The 24,767-nt window shown below is 32.2% G+C and overlaps 1 protein-coding gene across 1 annotated transcript; it reads left to right on the top strand.

Moving 5' to 3' along the window:
- Positions 1–1,146: 1,146 nt before the first annotated feature.
- On the top strand, positions 1,147–24,762 carry LOC132754335 (denticleless protein homolog; the record flags this gene model as incomplete). Its single annotated transcript, XM_060744954.1, is given in 14 exon segments — positions 1,147–1,245; positions 12,264–12,355; positions 12,697–12,733; positions 13,574–13,669; positions 14,133–14,315; positions 14,647–14,712; positions 15,125–15,228; positions 15,844–15,917; positions 16,403–16,497; positions 16,740–16,844; positions 17,573–17,685; positions 19,072–19,161; positions 22,500–22,635; positions 24,271–24,762. Coding segments are annotated over 14 exon segments (1,738 nt in total), but the record flags the coding sequence as incomplete, so codon positions are not given.
- Positions 24,763–24,767: the final 5 nt, after the last annotated feature.

The raw sequence follows: 24,767 nt of genomic DNA, 5'->3' as shown, positions 1-24,767 counted from the left end.
TCATTTCAAATATTGGTGTAACAGATCTTGCTTCGTGTTTATCACAATAATAAAGAAAATGGAAGAAAATAAATTTTAAGCTATAAAAATATCTCAATTTATATTCAGTTAGAAAAATAAAAAAGGCTTACTGAATGATATGCATATATGTATCTTTTTAGCTATCATCAAAATATTTACAATGAAAAGCCACCGAAATTTTCCAGACTGAACTCTATACTCGGGTTATGTAATTATGTAAAAAAATCAAAGAAATAGGATAATTTTAGCAGTACTAACGATCCCTTTCCCAAGTAGGATGTCAAACTGCTTAGATCAAGATAAAACTGGTTCATCCATCAAATGGTTCAATCAAAATGGGTCTGTAACATTTTAATTTAGGCTTTTTGTGTTTTTAAAGGGTTGCATTTTCTCTATTTCTTCAGGTGAATGCAACCAGAAAATAAAAACATATGATGATGTTTAGATAATGCAAGAAAGCAAAACGGTAATGATTCGGTGTTCTTTGGTTGCCAAGGAATATACATGTATTCATCCAACTCACTGAATTAATGTATGACCAGAGTATAAATTTTGATACGCACATGTATCCTTAAGTATGACCTCTGATTGCTTTTGTGATGGTATACAAACTGGGAAGAAAGAGGACTCATTATAAGTGCATAGAGTGAGTATACATGTAGAATTTGTCTACAAGAAAGGGGATACACGTACAAATGTGACCAGTGAGTCTAATGGCAGGTATAACCAATGATGACATTGGTAATAGCACCATTCATAAGACGATCTGGTAAAACAAGAAGCTTGTAATCAATCGTTTTGTCTCGAAAGGAACGCCACCGTACTTCATTTAACATGTTTGTGACACTTTGTTGGGGAATAATCATTGGTCACCGTTGAGCAGCATTGCGCTTTATTAATACCATTTCGACATTTGACTGTGTATGGGGACTGCAATACTCGAGCTGTGGTCTGACAACAGTTTTTCTAGACTTAAAGTTGTGTTTAAACAGTGCACCGGGCACTTTTATTTTGCTTTTTTCGTATTGTTGTATTTACATATATTATTAAATTTATAATTATCCATCTTTATATTATTTTGTTGCAAACGGGTTCTGGGGCTAAACGGATTTTAGATAACCGGAAACAGTACATCGGGAAAAAATTGCGGGAAGCACGAACTCAATAAAATGTTTTTTAAATTTATCAAGGACTCAATTTACGGAATAAACCAACCAAGCAAAAGTAGGAATAAAAATAAATTTTCTTAAGTTTTCAATAGCTTATACTTGATTACATTTCTTTGATTTCAAAAAATAATTACTGTATACATTTCACTAGTTTTCGCGACCTTGTTCGTTGTTCACTGGCGTGAGGTTTCACCTTAACATTAATTCTGAGTAAATGCTAGTTAATCCTACCTTAGTACCTTCTAGGGTAACTCTTAAATTTATAAAAATGAAGCAGGCTCGGACTTTGGGTTGCACGGGTATCTCGACTACACATGTATAGATCCGGTACAAGTCAACCCGGCCCCAAGTCAACCCGGCCCCAAGTCAGCCCGGCCCCAAATTGGTCAACCCGGCCCCAAACCAATGTTATTTCTGGTCAACCCGGCCCCATTTTTTTATTATTTATTTTGCTTTAAAATATAAACACTTATCAAGAAATAAAATAAAAATTAACAACAAAAACAATATCAAAAGTTTAACGATGATATCTTTTATTATTTATTTTATATAAAAACTAGCAATATTAACAAACAAGCAACACATGCATAGTTTACTGTTTTTACCGTCGCGAAAATAAGGTGACGTCTGTCTTCAACCTTAACCTCTACGATAGAAGTATTAAGAAAAAACTAAACTTTTTTATTGACATATCATGGAAAAGAAACCTTAATGTGTTCAAATCATTACCATGTTATTGTATGGTAAAAAAGAAAAAAAAAAGAAATGACCAAAAGCACACTAAAGTGTTTCCATTAGGCCCCTAACAGTTTTAAGTAAGATTAATTATAATGATGCTGCCATCTATCACAGGTACCGCAGGTCACTGCCTCCTGTCTGTCACGCACAATATATCCACAATCAATACAGTTATCAGTCATAATGACATAAAGTGATTAAACACAAAACACTATCATTTTTTCAAACACTTAGTAATATTCCAATACTTTTTTTACACAGTAAATATTCTTTGAAAATAAGTTAATAAAAAAACTAAACAAATATTAATTATACTGATGAAGGTATTCAATAAAAACATTCAAATGAACTGAAAAAAAGATTGTTGGAAACTTAATTTATACAAACCTTTTAACTCGAAATTCTGTGCATTTCTTCAAAATTATCGCATTAACACTCACGAAACCATCTAGTCCAAGAGATGGCGGGGTTTTATTGCAATTTCCCGTATCACCAAAAGAAACATTGCCATTATGAAGCATATTGTTTGTAGTTTCTAAAAACCCATTTCTGAAGTTAAGCCCGGGCAAAAGTACAAAAATCCAAGATGGCCGCCAATATGGCCGCCATAAATTACAAAATACCATATAATTTTTGTTTCTTGATTTTTTACATACGGATTTTGTACAAAGTAGTTTCAATTGCAAATATCAGATAAAATATGGCTAATTTATGGTTCAATCAAGCAAAGATGACAATTATATGGCAAACTTTTAAATTATCACTATCAATTAACCAAAAAAGTGGTAAAAAATAGCATTTTTTTGACAATATGATGACTTTCGTTTTTCCGTATTTACACAATATAAACAAAAATGCATTTAAAGTGTGTGTACTTTATCAATTTAACATAGTTAGACAAGTTAAGCATAAAAAAATCATTTTCTGGGCATTTATGCCGTAAGAGTAGATCTTCAAAAGTGGGTGGGGTAAAATTAGTGAAAAAAATTAAAATTACAATATTCCATACATGTGACAAATGAAATGGGCCAAATCTGGATTTTCAGCTGGATTTTGAGGCTCAAAACTGGATTTTTTTATTGAATCGAAATTCAATGCGTGTTTGGCACATTTGCTTCAAAGAATCTATATTACCCTCAAAATCATTAAATGATTATATTTTTTTATGATTTTTTTTGTTGATCAATATTAATTTATTTCACCAAAAAAATAAATAAATAGATAAATAAATAAGTGTAGTCATACTGGCTATTTCTAAAACAGTCACACTTTCACATTTCATTATTTTCAGTTTGAAGAATTATAATGTGACTTTTCAGTCATTCAATAATTAAACACAAGCTATTTGAAAACGTGCAACAACTATTCATAAACATAAGACTATGACAGTTAAATAACGTAACATTAAGTAAAAGACTCCAAATAAATGCAAGAATCCTTCTGTTATTAAATCCACATTTTTGCCTCGATGATTGCGTGATTCCTAAACAAAACAAAAAATTACCCACTCACTAAAAATAGGTTAATTAGACATCTCAAACAGGTTTTGAATGATCCACTTTAAATGATTCTGCTCCCCTTTTATCTTTATCAGTGCGGCACTTATCAAAGAAAATCAAAGGTTCAGCCGAATTCATACATGTAAATTTACAGGGTAGTTTTGATGACGTAGCGTGTAATACCTACTGCCAAATTACAAAAGAGGTCAATTGATTGACACACAACACGTGATAAGTTAAACATGTGAGAATAACTTTGGGTATTGGAACTGTTTATTACGTCACCTTGCTGTCAATTAGCGACTCAACATTTAATCCGCTATAATTTAGGATATGGACAGATAACAATCAATGCCCGGAGGCACGGTTTACATTTTAGATACAGGTGCTGTGTTGATTTTTTTTATGTTGATTTTTTTTTTAAATATCGGGATTTCAAGCTGTAATATCGGGAAATCGGGATCAGTGTTGAAATAATCTGGATTTTTTTAAATCCGCGGGATGTCACATGTATGATATTCCCAAAAAATGCCTTAACATATGAATTCAGTTTAAGAATAGTAAATTGTGTTTTTTAATTGTATTTTAATTTATCATTTGAACATTTCTTATAAAGTTAAAGCTTAAAACAATTTTACCCTGATCTTTATCACAGATGATACAGCTTCAAAAGTGGGGTGGGGTAAAATAACCGAAAAGAAAGAGAAGGGAAAAAGAAGAAAAAAGTTTCAAATTTATTAACTTAAAACTTGCCTTTTACTTTTCAAAATTTTAGTGTATTTATCAGTAAATTGAATTTTTGTGATAAGAAATTTATAAAAGATTGTATTAACATTAAAGAAGAAAAGAAACATCAATCATCCAAATTTAAAATTATCACAAAAAAGTGAATGGTCCGAAACACATTTTTGAGAGTTGTTGCCTTTAGATATATCGTAGAATAAAATAATTTCATAGTTGTCTGTCTTTTATCAGTTGATTATAGCTTGATAAGTCATTGAAAGTAGTTACCTTATCATATATCTTAGAGTTTAAATAAACACCTAAACCATTAAATATAATGTTCATCAACTTGCATTTATTGTTCTATAATATATGTTATATGATGGCATTTTTTATGTTTTGAAAACAAAAATATTGTATGGATAAATACTTGTTTGAAAAGATTTTTTTGATAATGTTCTTCCAGCAAAAGTTGTAAAATGGATATTCATCTCATTACATTTAATATAAACTTTAATTTTGGTTGATTGGTATCATTTAAACTTTGACTACTATAATATCTAACATGAAAGAAAAGAGAAATGGTTATTGGTCATTGATGAAAGGAGCATTTATTAATAGAATGTTGTGCAAATAACATACTGAATAAAATCACAGTCATGAAAAATTGCCAATAGTGGATAGCGAAAGGTAATTTAAGTCTTTATCATATCAATTTAAACTTAAAAAACACAATTTAAATACATATATTAATATAAGTATAGATGCATTAATACATTCTGCACAAAAGAAACCAGTCAATTTCAATACTTAAAATAAAAGCAAAAGCATTTTATGCCCTCCCCTACAAAAAATTGATAGGAATATTATTGTACAGTGCTTCCATATTCCTTACTTTGAGTGTGGTCCATACCTTTGCATATTTTGCATAAATTGTGCACTGATGGTCATGTCAAGTCAATAATTATGTCATTCCTGGATGGATTTTTTAAATAACTTAATAAAAATGATTTTGACATTATATCGATGTGACACATTCAAAAATCAAGTCACACACTTGAACTTCCGTATTCATAATATGATTAATAGATGGCGTTGTCTTTCCAACGACATTATCTTTCATGGATGATTTTTTTACAATTATACATAACTTTTTTTTTAACATTGATCTGATGTGTATCATACGCTAAAACAAGATGTGTTGCTCAAAGTCACCCCTAATTTTTCATTTCATGCGTTGATACTCTTTGTCTGGTCCAACAGATGTGTTGCATGTTAAGGTCGAACAAGAAATAATCAAGTCTCGGGCTCAAAGGTTTAAGGTCATAATTGTCTATTCTCAAAATTATGTACATAAATTTGTAAATCTTTGATAGATTTTGGAAAATATTATGCGTAAACATGCTGCTTATTAAATGGATCATCGTTATCATCATCATTATTATCTTCAAGATCTCCAGTATCATCTTCATCATTTATAAAGCAGCATGTCAGGTAATATTTGATTTCCTTTCAACCACTCCATTTCATATTGTACGACCTCAAGATGTAAACTTTACTATAATTATGACAATGTTTCCCAAATTTTACAATATAACTGAAAGCTTAGGTTCTTCTATGGCAGGTAATATGCCAAGTACAAGTTTTTCAATAGATAGATTAGGCCCATGGTAACAACAACCCAAAAAACTTAAAAGGTAAATAAATGCCAATAATTAAGTCAATCGTTATGTCCATTCTGGAGTAATGCAGCCTAGCAAAGAGAAAGCATTAGAAAATAACAAGGAGTCACTTGCTTTGATCCCCGACAAATAAATTTCTTCTTTTTGAAAATAGATTCTCTCATCCGCTTAAAATTCCCAAAATACATGTGAGTAAACAGGGGTCACTTGCTGCAGAAATTTTTGCTACTTAAAATTATCAAGGGAAAACCGGGTTAGGTGGATCGAAAGCCGAAAATAAGACCAAAACATGTTTGTTACAAGAACGCCAAAATTTTATGTTTCGCTTATTTTTTTCTCATTCAGGGTACACACATTCTGTTAATTGTGGGACCATACGCCACGTTAATGTACTGGCTGAAAAAGGTCACATTGAGCTTCCATGATGACCTCAGTATTAACAACATCTGCGAATGTTTCAAAATTCAAAATTTTACTATTTCATGCTGAAGGTTGAATCGATTACATTGAGGAGGTGCTAATGGGGTGGGACGGTAGTTTGCCACTATCCCAGTACCATCCATGAACAGGCTCAATCAAACCAAGTCTGGCAACATTTTCAATTTACTGTTTATTGTGAAGTTCTTAAGGATTGTATTTTTTCCCTATTAACACCTATAACTTAATGCCAGACAAGCATTGTTTAGTAATACATATGCTCAAAATCGGTACAAGCAAATAGAAAGATACAAATATGGCCACACTTACGTCCGGTTCGATTATGCCTATTTTTTTGGACAGCAGTGATATATGCAAGCTTCTAACAACGATCCTCCAAGCAAAATTCAGTATTTAAAACAAAAATGTAATGAAAATTATAATAGTGAAAGCTTAAAAATTAAGCATCCGTAGACAATTCATAAGACGGTAATCAAGGCGATCTTTAATCTATAATTATTGCGAACTTCCATGAAAAACATGTAAGCCTAAAATATGAAAAATTAATGTTGAACTTAATAACTGAACTTTTAAAAAAGGGAGTTAATGAAGCTAAATATCAGATCAAAAGGAGCCAACAAAGGAGAACCCTCTTAAGTCAGCCAACACACCTAATGGTGATATTCAGTAATCACGAAGGGAATACTAGAAATACCCAACAGGAAAAAAGTCAAAAAAGAAGAAACTAAAACTATTGCAGAGACACAGCAATGTTATTGTGCTGAAAAGATTTTCAAGGATAAAAAAATATAACATCCCAGATTGATCAAACTGTCAAGGAGCTGATGCATCATTTTTGCCATCTACACAGTCAGTTCTCAGCTGTCAACTCCCAAAGTATTTTGACATTTAAAATCTTATTTCTGCTGAATAAGTGAGACTACACATAACATATAGCTAGGTGAATCTAGAAGGAAACAGCGACTATGTACTTATAGATGTAAATTACAAACTAAATGCTGGTCGGTTTATGCTTTATGTGAAAATTGTTGCTTTAAATCGACTTTTGTACAGAAATGTATTAGTGCATACTTTCAAGATGTATGTATTTTCTGTGACATGTATTGATAGCTTAAACATGTTTTAACTATTTTGGGATGTTTTGTGTGCAGTTACTTTCACAACTTTTGCTAAAACTTATTCATATATGATTGCAAATTTTATAAATTGACAATACTTGTTACCTTTGTTAAATTAAAAAATGATGATGTGTTTATATCAAATTTCACAACTACACTCTCACAAAATGCATACACAAGATATCATGGTTTCTTGATTAATATATAAGTGTGTCTTTTTATGTTTTAATGCACTTGTTCTTGAATTGTAATTATGATGCCAAAATTTCTTACCTTTATCAAAGGCACATTATGCCTCAAAAACAAAATAAATTAAATAATGATTTAAGAGAATGTAAGATGCTTGTTACCTGAAATAAAATAGCGATAAAATCTAAAATTCTTTGTAGTAAATGTAGCAAAATGTAAGCAAAGTAGTATTTTAACTTCCATACAAAATACTAATTCACTTTAATTATGCCAAAATGTAACAGATAAAAAAGTTCTGGTGATTGGCCAGTGAGTAACGATATGGATAACATAAACCTATACCAAAATTTATAAAAAGGTTAAGAGAAAGGAAGATAAAAGCTTGTCTGAGGCATAATGGGCCTTTAAGAAAAACATAACCAATTATGTACAGGTGTTGTAAACATGTATCAAAATTAATGAAATTACATTTTTTGGTAGAAAGAACGTAATAAAAACTGTTTCTGCCCATAAGTGTATGTTGTATAAGCATCGTGATGTCTTCAGGTTTAAGTTCAATTTTATCCCACACACTTTTTAGTGCTACTCTTCTGAGACACATGCCTCGCGACAATTTCAATTAAAGAACACTTACATCTATTTTATGTTACAAAGATGAAACAAAAGTTACAAAAATACTAGCATTTTGTTTTCATACATTTTTGTGTGAATTAATTATGATAAATAAAAACACCTTTTAAATGATGTTTTTTTTCTTAGTTTATTAAAGAATTTATAATTATACTGAAATTTAAAATACTTGAATTCTAATACACCCTTTTTTTTAAAAATAAAATTAAACACCTTTTTGAGTACAAAACATACAAACTTTATAATTTTTTTCTCCATATACACTATAATTAAACACAGTAAAAAAACAAAAGTCATTATAACCGCGTTTTTGGTGGGACCATATTAACTTTGACCAACAATAGGGAATAAAGCTTTTCCAAACTTTTTTATTAAAAAAAATTCAGTAAGTAAGATTTCGTAAGATTCACAAAAAATAGCTGCAATAAAGTGTTTTAACGAAAATATACTATCCTAGGGTTTCATCGGTTTAACATAATTTAAATTTATAATATTTGTCAGAAAAAGGCAAAACCCATGACTATTAAAAATTTAAAGTAAAATAGCATGTTCAATTAGCACTTTAAAAATTTTGCAAAGTTTTTGTTGGACCCATTTTTTTAACTCTATCCCTCTGTGATACATTCTCTTGTAATGATTTTTATGCCAAAACTAATACAGCTATTGTCAGCTAAAACAACTGTAGCACAATTCTCTACTTTGTGTCAAAAAGATATACTAAAAGGCAACAAAATGCAAAAACTGTGTTTTTTTACCTATTAAAGTTTTGGTTAATTGTGATTATCTTAAAGGTTGCTATGACATGATGTTTTTTTCTTCTTAAATGTAATAAATATTTATTTTATATCTTACCACAAAATTCAATTTAATATATTTATTATTGCACTAAAATTGTGAAATAAGGGCAAGTTTAAGGAGCTTATTATTTTTGAACGCGCTTTCTTGGGGTTATTTTACCCCACCCACTTTTGAAGCTGTACTCTTCTGTTATAAATGCGTCAGGTTATGAATTTTTATGTCTTAACTTATCAAAAAATGTTAAAATGATAAAGAACATACAATTAAAAAACACAATTTCCTATACATTAAACTGAAATTATAAAGTAAAGGCATGTTTTGAGAACATTGTAATTTAATTTTTTTTTTTCAGGTGATATTACCCCACCCACTTTGAAGATCAACTCTTACGGCATAAATGCCCAGAAAATGTTTTTTTTATGCTTAACTTGTGTCTAACTATGTTAAATTAATAAAATACACACACTTTAAATGCATTTTTGTTTATATTGTGTAAATACGGAAAAAAACGAAAGTCATCATATTTGTCAAAAAAATGCTATTTTTTACCACTTTTTTGGTAAATTAATTAGTGATAATTTTAAAAGTTTGCCATATAATTGTCATCTTTGCTTGATTGAACCATAAATTAGCCATATTTTTATCTGATATTGTGCAATTGAAACTACTTTTGTACAAAATCCGTATGTAAAACATCAAGAAACAAAAAATTATATGGTATTTTGTAATTTATGGCGGCCATATTGGCGGCCATCTTGGATTTTTGTACTTTTGCCCGGGCTGCGTAACTTAAGAAATGGGTTTTTAGAAACTACAAACAATATGCTTCATAATGGCAATGTTTCTTTTGATGATACGGTAAATTGCAATAAAACCCCGCCATCTCTTGGACTAATCTTTAATTTACATCGAATCACGGATATATATATGTAATAGTGATCGAATAAAGACATGAAAGATACTAGCAACTTATTTAAAGGATTTGTTTTTCACAGCTGTATACCTTTTTTGTTAATTGATTGCTTTAAACTGTTTGATTATCACATCTGAAATAATGTTGATGTACATATAATTGTTGATGTTATAATAGTTAATAATATTCAATTAATAATAAATCATTTTCATTCCAGCATACAACAAAATGACCTGAATAGTTTTCTTTGGAAATATATATTTTGGGGCCGGAATGATCGATTTTGGGGCCGGTTTGACCAATTTTGGGGCCGCATTGACCAAATAAAAATTCTGTGGGGCCGGATTGACCAATTATGGGGCCGGGTTGACTTGGGGCCGGGTTAACTTAGGGCCGGGTTGACTGTAATTCAATTTAAAAGGAAATCAAATAAAAAACAATTGAAAATATATATATTTCTTTACCTATCAGTGTGACATTTTCAGTGTAATGCCTATTTGGGCGCTTCCATTTTCAATCTAACTCAATGATAATAGGTGGAGTATTCTGATATCTGATTGATTTCAGTGATTTTTCTACTTATGTAACAGACTCCGAAAAAAGGCCTCTTCCCAATTGAAATTTTCTTTAAAATCATGCAGTTTTCCCAAAAATATGAACTTAAACCATCTTTTTTACTTCCCAAAACAGCAATTTTAGAGATAATTTTGCTAAGGCCTCTTCCCAATTACGTGAGAAAAATCACTGAGGTTAACTGTTTTGGTTGCTGACTTCAAACCACTAGTCCCTCACTGCTTTTGAACTCCCGATAGTGACTTCTGATAATTTCATGTGAAGAAGCTATTCAGCTTGCTTATATTGCGTTCTACTCAGGCCTGAAATTATGCAAGGAAAGGCACCAGAGTTCTTCCTCCACCAGTAAAACTGAAAAGTCGCCATATGACCTATCTTTGTTCATCATCATGCGACTAAACTAGGGGTGTAACAATACAGCAAAAACTGTATTGCAAATTATGCCATTTTGCCAAAGCGTATTGCAATAGGTATTGTCGTGTATATGTTTTGATGTAAAGATGGAGTAACATTATATAATATTATTATATGTATTCTTAGTAGAAACTTAATATAAATGTAAGGAATAAATAGAAAGTAAAGTGTAACACAATTTGATAAACAAAACTAGTCGCGCGTGACCTTTCACATCTGGGCCGCTTATGTAAATTATGCGGCCGTTTATGACTTTTAAGTGTACTAATTGTCATATATATTTATCTTACGTTGGCGCCAATAAAATTCGCCAATTAAAGATTTTATGCAAAATTTGTACGAAATTAGAAGGCAATTAATTGAAAATTATGATTTATATAAAATACCGGTTTTCCAAAAATTGTACCGCGGTACGAAATTTATTTTTTCATACTGCAATATATCGGTTTACCGGTAAACTGTTAACACCCTTACTAAAAACCGATCCAAAAATATCCTCAGCACTCTACAATAATTCTGATGACTTAAGTTTAGGGCTTCTTTTCACATGTTGGCCCTGCCCTTTATTTTTTTGGGAAAATTATACTGTATATTTGCAAAAATTTGATGTAAATTCAACTTTTGGGGAAAACTGCATGATTTAAAATATAACTCCTTCAGGGAAGCAGGATTTATTTTTTGGCTTATTTTATAGCCGATATTCAGTCATATTGATTATTCCCAATTGAAAATAGTATATTTATTTTCCCAATTCACAGGAAAAAATTCCCAATTGTAAGTTACAAAATGAAAATATTAAATTAAATAACAAATTCTAAAATCTTTAAAAATAAGGGCTTCTTCACTGTTATGGTGTTTAAATGTTTGAAGATGCCATCCTAGACAGTGATTCTTTGCATTAATTTAATCACTGCAATTATTAAATATTAAATATTAATAATTATTATCATGCATTTTTACCCAAATTTTAAAACATTGCTGAAATTCCCAATTCCATGGGTATGGGTCATGTTCCCAAAATCTTGGTAAAAAACCCTGGGAAGCCAAACTACCCCTGCTTACAGAAGGAAAAAAAGCCCTGATGATTTTTGACAGATGTGCATTTAAATACAACAACCTATTGAAATTGTTGGGTTTTTTAAGCTATAGATAAGTTTATAGATTGAAATGGCAATCTTGTGAGACCCAGCTCTTTGTATTAAGAACAATGTTTCTTTCTTCTTGTAAACAGACTGATCTCATAATCCTTGATTTTCTTTTTCTTAATCAGTTCTAATACCAAGGTTTGAACATAATCATGATATTGTATAGTTTAGACTATGCCTTTGATTGAAAAAAGCTCATATTTTCTTTTCCAGAATTTATCAATTTTCCTGTATCTTCAAATTTATTGGAAAATTTAAGATGTCATAGTTCAGATGAATATCCGGTTTTAAGTTCAGAGGATGAGGTAAGTTGTGCTAGCTTTTTTTAGACTCCTCTTACCATAGCTGTGAAAAAAAATCGTGAATATGGTTCATTTAACTGTCTTCAAATGGTATCAATCCGTGTTTCTCTCTGTGTACAGATTAACCCATTCAGTAATGTTAGGAAAAAAGATGTTTGTATTATTTTTAAAATAATTTATAAAAGTAAAGGCTTTGAATTATTTTTGTGAGTCTAACATTTTTACAGGCAAAAATAATTTCAACTAGCAAAATTTAAGCTAATTAAAGCATAACTCAACATATTTTTTCACAAATATGTTTATTAGGATCATTTATTTAAAAATTGTTGTTATTGTCTTTTCAGTCACCTATACCTCCATTAGCCTGCAGTTTCAGTAAAGGTAGTTAATTTTCACAGCTTATTATTTAATTACAATTCTCTAAAAGTTCCATGGATGATTCAAAATAACATAGACTTTTGCTGTAAATAAATGTTACATGTTTACAGTGAGTTCTTTCTTGCATAGTAGACTGACGTTTCCATTAGTTTTACTCATGCTGGAAACTTCATCTGGCATGCCATACAACAACCTCATTTTAGCGCATTTTATGAATGAACTGCATAAAAATGAAATCATTTCGGCGCATTTTAGAAGGGAACAATGTACTTAGGATGACGTCATTTTGCCGTTGCTATTAAAGTTGTAAATTCATAAGCTATTGTAAGAACATAGTTAGGGATGAAATGATAATAATTTCCATGAACAAAATATCCTATTGAGGTAAACCAATTTAAATATAAAAAAAAAATATACAAAAATAAAATATATCTGACATGTTTGCGGTTCAGATTGAAAAAACTGTCCCTTGGGCACCGCCCATGGGGGGGGGGGGGGTACCCTTGGAACGGATATTTCGATCTGAACCGTAAACATATGACAGATATTATTAATCTATATATACAAAAATTAAAAAGTACACCATCATAAAGTTGAATATGATGAGCATATTCTTGCAAAACATTAGTCAAGAAATCATATAATCGTTATCTTACCTGCTAATTTAATATATAAAGTATGAAATTTTTCATAGGTTAATTTGGGAAAAATCTCTTTTAAACTAAATTACATGAATTGAAATAGCCAATTGTGTAAAGCTGTGCCAGATAGCATAGAATGTACTAACAGATTGGGTTCATATTGACTGTATAATTTTGTTATTATATGATTTTGCATACACAGGTAAAAACACGGAACATGTTCTAGCATTGGTTGATGAATGTGGTAGTGTGGTACTATACAACACCAACCTAGCTGGTGAACAAGCATACATCACAGGTAACAGTGCATTATCAGTTTTAGAGGCTTTCTACAGACACCAATACTACAGAATATTTTGTCTTTGCTGCAAAAATTGGCCTCCGGAGCTATATATCTGTCTTTCAAATGTCAAACTGCTGGTGGAATTTCAATGAAACTTCAGAGGATTGATCAGTACCATCCGTAGTTTTGCATATCGCCGGCATGTTCCGCTTCGCTGCACAAAATGGTCGCCAGAGCTTTAAATAGCAAAAATCTGTTGGGCTTTCACTGGTCAAACTGCTGTCGGAACTTTGACCTTAATTCTTTTGATTTGACATTGATGCAAAATATTTTATCTAAAAATAAGATATTTAACCTTTAGAAAAGCTGAAGGTCACTTTAAATGTGACAGATTTGAAATTTCTTGTTTTTTTCATGAACTTTATTTGTAAAAAATGATGCTTTTCAAGAGCACTGCAGTTATATTTGGAAATTTCAGATTGGATAGCACACAGTAATGCTGTATTTGATGTAGAATGGATGAGAGAAGAACAGAAACTTCTCACCGCATCAGGAGATCAGACTATATGTCTGTGGGATGTACCAAACAAGAAAAAACTGCTCACGTTTAAAGGTCACAGCAGCTCTGTGCGGTCCGTAAAGTACCGACCACAAGATGATGGTACATACATTATCTTTCATTATAAATTATACTCAGTTTTAAGTTTATCAAAATATTGATTTTGAATGAAAATTGTTAAAACTTTTTAATCTCAAGTAGGGTTAACTTTTTTTACTGAATAATAATGGATATTTTGATAACTTAAATACAAATAAAGTATAAGGATACATGTATGTTTTAAAAAATGTCAAGTTGTCACTTTATGTAGCCATTTTTTCTTAAGAGGAAAAGAACAGATACAAGTAAGTTTAGTAAGAAGGTATTTGATGCAGTTACATGGTTTGAAGTGTATTTGTTGACATAACCTTATGTATACTTTCATAATTTACAGCCGTGTTTGCCTCCGGTAGTAGAGATGGCCATGTTAGATTATGGGATACTAGATGTAATGTTAAAGGTATGTCACTGTTACATATTACCAGGGTTTATTTACAGATTATTGTCATATGAACTTACTATTGAATGTTCTTACTTGTTTATTTAAGACCATTAGAACATTGATTTTGAAATTTCTGAAATATATGTATTTAATATTTGTATCTTCATGTTAAGTTCCATGGAAAATAAGTCGGTTCTATAGCTGTCAGTGTATTCCATAAATTCAGCATAGGAAAGGTTAACTTTTGATAAGGTACAAAAACTGTTATTATGCCCAATGATGTGGGGCAATAAAGATTTCCACTATCTGTCTGTCAAACTGTCTGTCTGTAGATTGACTAGACATTGTAATGTGGGGGTATCAATGTCCTATGGACACATTTCTAGTTATCATAAGTCTGTACTTTAAGGCATATATTTCTACTTTTCAGGTGACAAAGTTAGTTGCATAGGAGTGATAAAAAATGCTCATAGTGTATTACAACAAACTTCCAGTAAGAGGAAGAAATCTCGTCTTGGTCCCATGACATCACAGGTAGGTCACAGTTTATGTCATCATTTTTAGAAATGATGACATTATTTAGAGCAGCAGTTTGTTGACTTGTTGTCTAGGCGGCTGGCCACTGACTGAATTATTTACCCCATAGCACTTTAGGTTCAAGACCCATAATGACTTTGGGTTCTTTAATGTGAGGATGCTATCCATCTAAATTGTGGGAAGTTGGTTCTACTGAGGGGTAAAGAAAACTTTGGGTTTCTCCCACATTAAAGCTGGAAGGTTGCCATATGACCTTAACAGTTTTTGTATGACTCAAAACCAACCAATAAAATAATATTAGTATGTAATTTAAAGGTAGGCTTTACTTAGTTAATTGGATAAGAAATTGTATTTCTGCAAAACATGTAAAGTAACATTCAGACTACTTTGTATTTATTTTGTGATCATAACGCCCATAGAAATAAAGAAACATCAACTTGAAATGAACATTACGATAAGAAATTAGTTGGCATCATTCAAATTATTTGATAAATTATATTACATTTTACAATATGGTAACTAATTAAAGAATTGAGAATGAGGTAGAGCTATTTTATGAGATTATGTATATGCTCTATATATATTGTGTATACATTAGTTATTGTATTTCAGGATTGTCAGCAGTCAGTGACCTGTGTTGTCTTCCAGAATGATAATATGTTGACCACATCAGGAGCTGTCGATGGGTAAGCTTGAGTATAAAGTACATAAAGAATGTAAATGTTACAAAACCAGCTCATCTTTCACTGATCATATGGTTTACCTTGTTTATATCCTTAGTTACTGATACTGAAGCTTAGTATTTTTGACAGTTGTGAGTTGTTTAGGATAATTGGCAGTTTTGTGACATGGGTTTGATTCCTAGTAGTCTCCAAAGTTTTGTTCCTTTTTTATGCCCCTAAGATTATAATAAATCCTTCCACACTACCGAAAATAAATAGGGGACTATCTAACTGTATAGAGAACAATAGAGTTCATCATTCTGTAACAATAGAATAAAAGGGGCCAATGACTATTAAACAAAAGAAAATTAAAAAATGCTCCATTTTAGTTGCATGTCCGTCTGTCAGTTTTTCGTCCAGTTTGTAAGCATTGTTGTTAATGGATTGATTTTGAAGAATTGCTACAATCCATAAATTTAATCATGGAACCTTCCTTTTGTAATTTACAGATGTGTGAAGGTTTGGGATATTAGGAAAATAAAACCGGATAGTGCCTCAGCTGTGTATAATTTTCCATACACCGGGAGCTCGAAAAGAACACACGGTAAATACATGAATAATATTAACCAATGCTTGCCAACTAACCATTTTACTTCTTAATTTATGTTTAATGTACTTTTCAAGCTTTCAATTTTGGACTGACCATTTTGAAAGTAAGGGACTTTAATATTAAAATTAAGCAGCTAACAGTTTAGGCCAGTCTTAAACATATCTTTATTTCCACTCCCATGATTTTTTTTTCTTACTGTAAATTTGTTATCTATTAATGGATTGCTTTATTTTCAGGGTTTTCCAGTCTAACATTTGACTCGTATTTTACGAAGTTGTATGCTAACTGTACAGATGATGTCATCTACTGTTATGATTTTATCTCATATAAACCTGAACCAGGTACTTATATGTTCCATTCTTTAGAGAAAAATATCTTCACCTTAAAGGGCATGTGGTTGACTATTAAGTGGAAAATGGTCCAATAGTAACACTGTCCAAGTAAATATTAAAGATTGTGAGTTTGAGACTAATTTAATAACAATAAAGAATTTGTTATCAGGTTATTCCTCAAGAATAATGTTTTGAAAATCACAGACTCAGTTTTATTGAGCATGTAAATGAAAGGTATAAGTCTTTCTTTGGAAAAGTCAAGGCTTGGTAACATCAAGACTGTTTTAGAGATACAAGTTTTGTCATTGAGATTTCTAGAGCAATTGTAGGTTCTGTACCCTGTAACATGTTTAAAAATCAACTGTAGATACTACTGAAGTTTCAAAATTTATTAAATTATGTACAAAAATATTCTTGTATGGTCTGCTTTAGTTACTGATAGTGCTTAAAGATAGAATTAAGTCTTTTACAAAAGCGGTTACACTCTTCCTGTCTTTCAACATATCAAAAGGTTTAATCATTAAATTCATGGAGGAGTTAGTCGTGGAAGGAGGCAAACTAGCAGAAAATTAAAGTCGCTTAACTTATATTAATGTAAGTTTGTAGTCAAGAAAGACAACTCATGTATGCTGGTATGTCATTCATGTAAAGGGAGATAATTCTAACCAATGCCATCTTACTTACAAATTTTAAAGATAAGATATATCAAGCCATTAGATTGATATTTGTATTTTCAGTGTGTACATATAAGGGGCACAGGAATACATCATTTTATGTAAAGTCTGTATTAAGTCCAGACAATGAATTTTTACTGAGTGGATCTACAGATGAACAGGCTTATATCTGGCAGGTAATGTGCTGAACTGCTGATCATTTTAAATGTACATTTAAACACTATTAGTAATAATGATATTTAAATATCTTTGTGACAACACTTCCTACTGCTGGCTGCATTAGTTTAAAATTTGGATAACCTGCTCTACTACATATATATTCTTCCAATGAGCAAACACATTCAGCGGGGGATGGCCATGTTAACATGGCTCTTGTTATCCCTACAGCTAGGATCCATTATATACTTTTAGCTATAAATTTTATCTGAAATTTATATGATACTGTTTTGTAATAAAAATGTATAGATCTGCCAAATTATCAATTTTTGAGTAGTTAAGAACAGCTGTTCTCTTAAAAGTGTCTAAAAATTCTCTAAAATTCATTGCGAAAGTAGCCTGTTATCATTATATATTTTAAAGCAGCACACCTTCAGATTCATGTTAATTTTCATGATAATTTTGGAAATGTATTTAAAAGTAAAATATTGTGAGGTGAACAAATAAAGTAATTTACATATTGCAATCAGCACTTTTTCCGCGAGAACCTTTAAATAATGGTCAACATATGTTAAAAATAGCCCTTACTGCGTTAGTAACGCAGTAGCAATATAATAATTAAATATTGCGAAATCAGTCGTAAACACACATAACATGTAAAATATAACTTTGGGTCTTTTACCTTTTTAAAATTTTAGAACATTTTTCGCAATATTGATTTTCTTGAAATAAGTTGGCTCATCTGGAGGCGTGCAGCTTTAAAGTTTGTTTATGTTGTGTCACACAAATTTGTCTGTTTAGACTAAAAAAAATAAGTAAAGTTTACCAAGTAGATAAATTTGCTGAATGAATCACTATTTCCTCACAGCAGTTAGTATGAATCCTGCAATATGAATTATTTTATATGAGTAAGCTCTCCAGCTAGCACATAGAATATAGGTGGTTTTACTCTGGTACCCACTTCTACTCAGGAGTATGGTACCTGAGGTCTTACCACTTGCCCCTCACCGCTGTGGGTTCGAATCCCGACAGGGACTTTGGATTCTTTCATGTGAGGAAGCTATCCAGCTAGCTTACAGAACGTCGATGGTTCAACTCAGGTGCCCATTCATGCCTGAAATAATGCACGGAAGGGCACCTGAGGTCTTCCTCCAACAGTAAAACTGGAACGTCACCATATGACCTATACCGTGTCGGTTTGACGTAAAAGCCCAATCAAACAAACAAACCTGAGGTCTTCCTGGCCCACAAACTAGCAAGTCCCCATATGACCTCTACAGTGTTAGTAAGACTTATAACCAAGGAAGAAAAATTGATATGAAATTTGTATAATCAATAGTCTTCTCTTTATAACTTGTCAGTGTGTTTTGTGTTTGAATTAAATGCAGTTTTAATGTATGATACAGGTAAATAAACCAAATGCCAGTCCTGTCATATTGAAAGGTCATAGAAGTGAGATATCAGATGTTGCTTGGTGTAATACAGATTTATATAGGGTAAGTGTTCAACTGCATGGACACCATGTCATGTATAATCATCTCTATAGTCCTTTATAACAAAAGGTCCAGGTCACTTTCTGGCTGACAGCTCCTTACTACTGCAGACATCTCTTTGTGAGATTGAGGTGGTCCTCAATTCTTTAAGGAGATATGTTTCATAATACAAATCAAACAAAATATGTAGGTTTACAAAAAAACAACAGATTTTTTCCGGTAGTTATTTCCCTTCAGCCATTGTGATTGTCCACATAATGTCAATATAGATTGATAAAGGTGTTAAACTTGAAGAAAGAACATTCCTTCAGGCTTCATGAACATAAAGGAGTTGTTAAAACAACTAAAATGTACAGCCTTTATCTCATTATCTACAAGTATATTACTTAATTTTCTACAAAATGATTAGACACAACACTTTAATTAAAATTGTGTTTTCAGTCTGGACAAAGTTTGCTCCCTTTGAAGGATCATTGGCTTAAGTCATTTGTCATGTTCTTGATATGCTTTTGTGTTACCCACAAATTACAATTCCATGTTTTAAAGCAAAAGTTTTCAGAAAAGCTTGTCAAGTTTTATGATAAGAACATACTCACTGCGGTATACCGTACCCCTGATATTGCTCGATATTATGAGGACTTTCATCCCATTTCGCGACTTTGAACGGGGAACGAAGGTAAGTTCAGCGACGATATTTTCCAAACTATTGGCTATTTCATTTATCTCAACGGGTTTTATATATCTAGAGGTATTTCTGTAGCTCTAAAAGACGTAAAAGTATAACAGGTATTTGTAAAATTGATTAAACTACCCCTAAACGATCCGCTGCTCACTAGAAAATACTGACCGCGATACTGTAGAATAGTTAGAAATTATTATATCACCAATATAAAAAAAATTGAATCGAGCATTTTTTTTATTCTCAATCCAAGTATGCCTTGTCCAAATTTCAGGCAAAAAGTGTGAAAGTACAAAAAGATACAGGCCAAAAAAGATACAAGAAAGTGTACCGAGTATTGATTTTAAGTGTACAGAGTATTGCAAAATAGCCCAACTTTAGTGTACAGATTATTGCAAAACAATATGAGCACATTAGTATGGAAAATCGATATTTTTGTCTAATTTTCACGTCTGTTTATCGATTCAATTTCATTTTTCTGATAATGTACTGTTTATATGATATTTATTCAAATATTTCAGATTCAACAATGCATTTTCAATTTTTCATTGTTATTCCTGTTCTTTTCCTACTGGCAAATGCAGAGATTTAATTTCCCATTTGATTGAAAATCACACTATGGATGAAATAAAGTGTGTGCAGGGTCGGAAGCAGGGTAGAACCATCAAAATTGACGATAAAAAACTTTAAATACATGTCTCAAGAAACTTTGATAAAGAAGACCTATCTCTGAAAAGGACAAGAATAAAAAAACATATTTAGATGACATTAATAATAGGTTTTTACAGGGCAAGTTTGACTTAAGAAACATATCGACGCACTTCATAAAATATTGGCCAGAGGGCTTATGCCGTCCAAGCATGCCGGCATCGTCTTAACCTTTTACTGCATGAGCATAATGCGAAAAATGGCTGTTTTCATTGAATTAAGCCTCTTGTTACAAGTTCAAACTGCTATGAAACGATAAAAAATGCTTTAATACTGATCAAACTGGGCACAAATGTTAGCTAGACCATAGCCTGTGGAATAGCATGCTCAATTTTTAAATTTTCAGTTACCATGGCAACGGGGGGGGGGGGCGTCTCAAAATTGCCAAAATCTCTATTTTGCGTTGTTTTTTCCCATCAAAACTGATTTCAAGGTGCACCAACTTCTCAGTTGATTGTGATAAAGTCTAAGGTTTTCGGCGTTGATTACACGGTACCTTTAAATCGACCTGAGGCCATTTAGCCCCTCCCCCCCCCCCCCAACAAGATCCAAGTCTTCTCGACGATTAGAGGGGCTGCTGCCCCACTTCAAACCCCCAAACAGAAGGGTGCACATCCCCCCTGTGTAACCCCCTTGATATACTTTTTAATGGGGGTAGCCGAAAAAGTGATCGCTCTTTTGAACAACATTTCTCAAACGAAAAAAAACAGTGTTTGGGGCCTATATAGGAAACGCTGCGCTATTTTTACACTAGGCCTCAAAAGGGATGGGGATGTAAAGCTTTCAAAACACGCCTTTATGAGGTAAAAGGTTATAAGGAACATAACCTTTTTATTGCAACTGCTGCCCTTTATCATAATCTTATCAAAATCCATTATTCGGTTTTTTGAGCTGTACTTGCTCGACAGTCATACGGAAACCTTTGCTAAGGCGTAACAAAATTTCACGTGCAGACGGTCTGCCGTTGCTAGTGTGCAGGTGCAAAATGCCCGAAAGTTACCTTTATATGGATTTTTGGCATAGTAGGAAGTCGGTTGATATTAGATATTGGAACACTTGTTCAATACCGTCTAATATTGACAATCTTGAGGCAGTATTAATGCACTTTGGATGCTTTTTTTACTATTTAAAGTAAGATATGCAATAATTATTAACAAATTCTGGAAAGGTTGATCCTTCGATAGCAACGAGAACATTTTAAACACAGAAAACTGAGATTTTTCACGAGCAGGAATGAAAATCTGGATTATTCGCAGATGTTTCCAGTAAAGTACCTCCGAATTCTGCATATTCTTCACATATAGTGTAAAAAAGTATACACAGTAAGAAATATTTAAAATTAAATGTGGTAAATACTTTGTGTTTACTACTTGCATTTACTCTTTATTGAGAACCAATACTCGTTACACTCAAAAGCAATACTCGTGACACCGGCGGGCAACTCCAAAGCAATACTCGGTACACTGACATGCGTATTTATTCTCAAAATGCACTGTCGTCTGAGGTTTTATCGTTGATTGAACATTTACAACATAAACATTATCATCATTATCACGTTTCACTCGATTCAAGTTTTTCTTTTAAGGATGTATATGCACAAAACATCAAATTTGACTGATCCGAGCTCATTTATCACGTGAGCAAAGAGACGAATTTTACCTCCTAATTACATTTCAAAGCTATTTCTCAACATTTTTGGGGTTTCATTAACTAGAGAAATTATCGAAGTATTTGTATTTCTACAAAATTTATATCTAACCAATTCAAAATGACTAAATATAGTCACTAAACATACCTTCTTTCCTCGTTCAAAGTCGCGAAATGGGATGAAAGTCCTCATAATATCGAGCAATATCCGGGGTACGGTATACCGCAGTGATACTGTTTTTCAGGGTAATGTTTTGACATTGAGAGTTAGTTAACATTATTTAAGAAGATATTATTGGTTTTGCAGCTGGTCACAACATCAGATGATAACACTGTAAGAGTATGGAGATATGATTCTACGGCTGATATAAGGAAGAAGTTAGGAAGGACAGATATATCATGTGGTATCACAGGCTCTGCTGAGAGAACACACAGAGATATAGGTACAGACATGTTACCAGTTAGTGGGTCATTAGCTCAGCAGAACTGAAGGTTCATGGTGAGCTATTAATATCAAAGGGGGATGCTCCGGCGTCCGTTGTCATGCGTCAACAATCATCTTCTTCTCTGAAACTGCCGGGCAGATTTACATCAAATTTGGTCTGTAGCATCCTTGTGACAGTCACACTTAAATTTGCTCATGTCATTTCAATGGCTCCTGTTAGGGGTCAACAGAGCTAAAAATAGACATACCTTTAAACATTTTCTACTACAGAACTTATTGATGGATTATCACCAAACTTTGTCTGTAGCATTCTTAGGTAGTCTTTTATCAAGTTTGCTCATATTAATTTGATTGGCCCCTTTTAGGGGTCTCTAGGGCTAAAAATAGAAAAAACCTTTAAACATTTTCTACAGAACTAATGGATGGATGATCACCAAACTTTGTCTGTAGCATTTCGTGGGTAGTCTTTTATCAAGTTTGCTCATATTAATTTGATTGGCCCCTTTAAGGGGCCGCTAAAGCGAAAAATAGAAATACCTTTAAACGTCTATTTCTACAGAACTAATGGATGGATGATCACCAAACTTTGTCTGTAGCATTCTTAAGTAGTCTTATATCAAGTTTGCTCTTATTAATTTGATTTGCCCCTTAAAGGGGTCCCTAGAGCTAAAAAAAACGAAAAAAATAAGCTTTAGACATCCTCTTCTACAGAACTAATTGATAGAAGATCACCAAACTTTGTCTGTAGCATTTTTGGGTAGTCTTTTTTCAATTTTGCTCATATTAATTTCATTGCCCCCTTTTAGGGGTCTCTAGAGCTATAAATAGAAAAAACCTTTAAGACATCTTCTTCTACAGAACTAATGGATGGATGATCACAAAACTTTGTCTGTAGCATTATTGGGTAGTTTTTTATCAAGTTTGCTCATATTTATTTGATTGGCCTAAAATTGAGCTAAAAATAGAAATACCTTTAAACATCTTCTACTACAGAACTAATTGATAGATGATCACCAAACTTTGTCTGTACCATTCTTGGTAAATATATATAAGTAGTCTTCTATCAAATTTGCTTATATTAATTTGATTGGCCCCTTTTAGGGGTCACTAAAGCTAAAAATAGAAAAACCTTAGAACATTATATCCTACTGAAAGAATTAATGGATGATCGCCCAACTTTGTCTGTAGCAGTCTTAGGTAGTCTTTTATCAACTTTGCTCATATTAATTTGATTGGCCCAGTTTAAGCTAAAGCTTAAATGCCCCAGGTCATTAAATAAATTATTATTTAAAGATATTCTACGCTCAAATTTAATATAAGAAAAAATTGACAATGGATAATTTCCAACACTGAAAAGCAGTTGTTTCGGGTCAGGGACTCAGGGCCATCATGGCCCTCTTGTCTTTATTGCCGTGAAAATTTATGAATTCTGGACAAGTTTTATTTTTTTGAATTCAGGAGGGTCAACAAAATTTAGCTCATTAGAAAAAGTTAATAAGTATCTTTGCTTAAATCATCTGTCCTGGAAGTTTGCTCTAAAACAGTCTGACTAATATCCTGCGTTATAACATCCAAATGTGTTTCAATATTCTTTACTGATAAATGATGATAGTTTCTTTGGTAAATTTTACAGGAACATCAGTTGATTCGGGTCCACAGACTCCCAAACGTTCCCCCAAGGCAGCCATGAAGAGATCTGCTACATTACCATTTGGACCTGTCAAAGCTGTTACCCCCAAACAAGCAAAGATCAGTGTACAGGCATCACCATCTCCCTCCATAAAGATGTGGCTCAAACGAAGTGCTAGTGCTCCTGATGCTCACACATCTGATTCCATAAGAAACAAAAATGTTCCTTCTACATCTGGTAATACTGGAACAGAAAAATTGGCAGACAATAAAACTTCTTCCATTAGTGCTGTACCAACTGGGGCAGAATCCTCTAGTGCTGCTAAGAAACCAAAATTTTATACAGTTGATACTCAGAGAGACAAAAGACTAACTGAAAATAGTGAAGTGAAATGTGTTAAGGAAAATAAAGATAGTCAAAAAAATGAGAAACAAAATGTTCGGAAGTCATGCAAAAGAAAACTGGTTGATGATGATGAGAATTCACCAGAAAAACATAAA

Source organism: Ruditapes philippinarum, unplaced genomic scaffold, assembly GCF_026571515.1.
Source record: "Ruditapes philippinarum isolate M1 unplaced genomic scaffold, ASM2657151v2 ctg6833_1_1_1_1, whole genome shotgun sequence".
Taxonomy (NCBI): domain Eukaryota; kingdom Metazoa; phylum Mollusca; class Bivalvia; order Venerida; family Veneridae; genus Ruditapes; species Ruditapes philippinarum.
The sequence above is the reverse complement of the archived record's forward strand: the minus strand, read 5'-3'. Positions and strand labels throughout refer to the sequence as shown.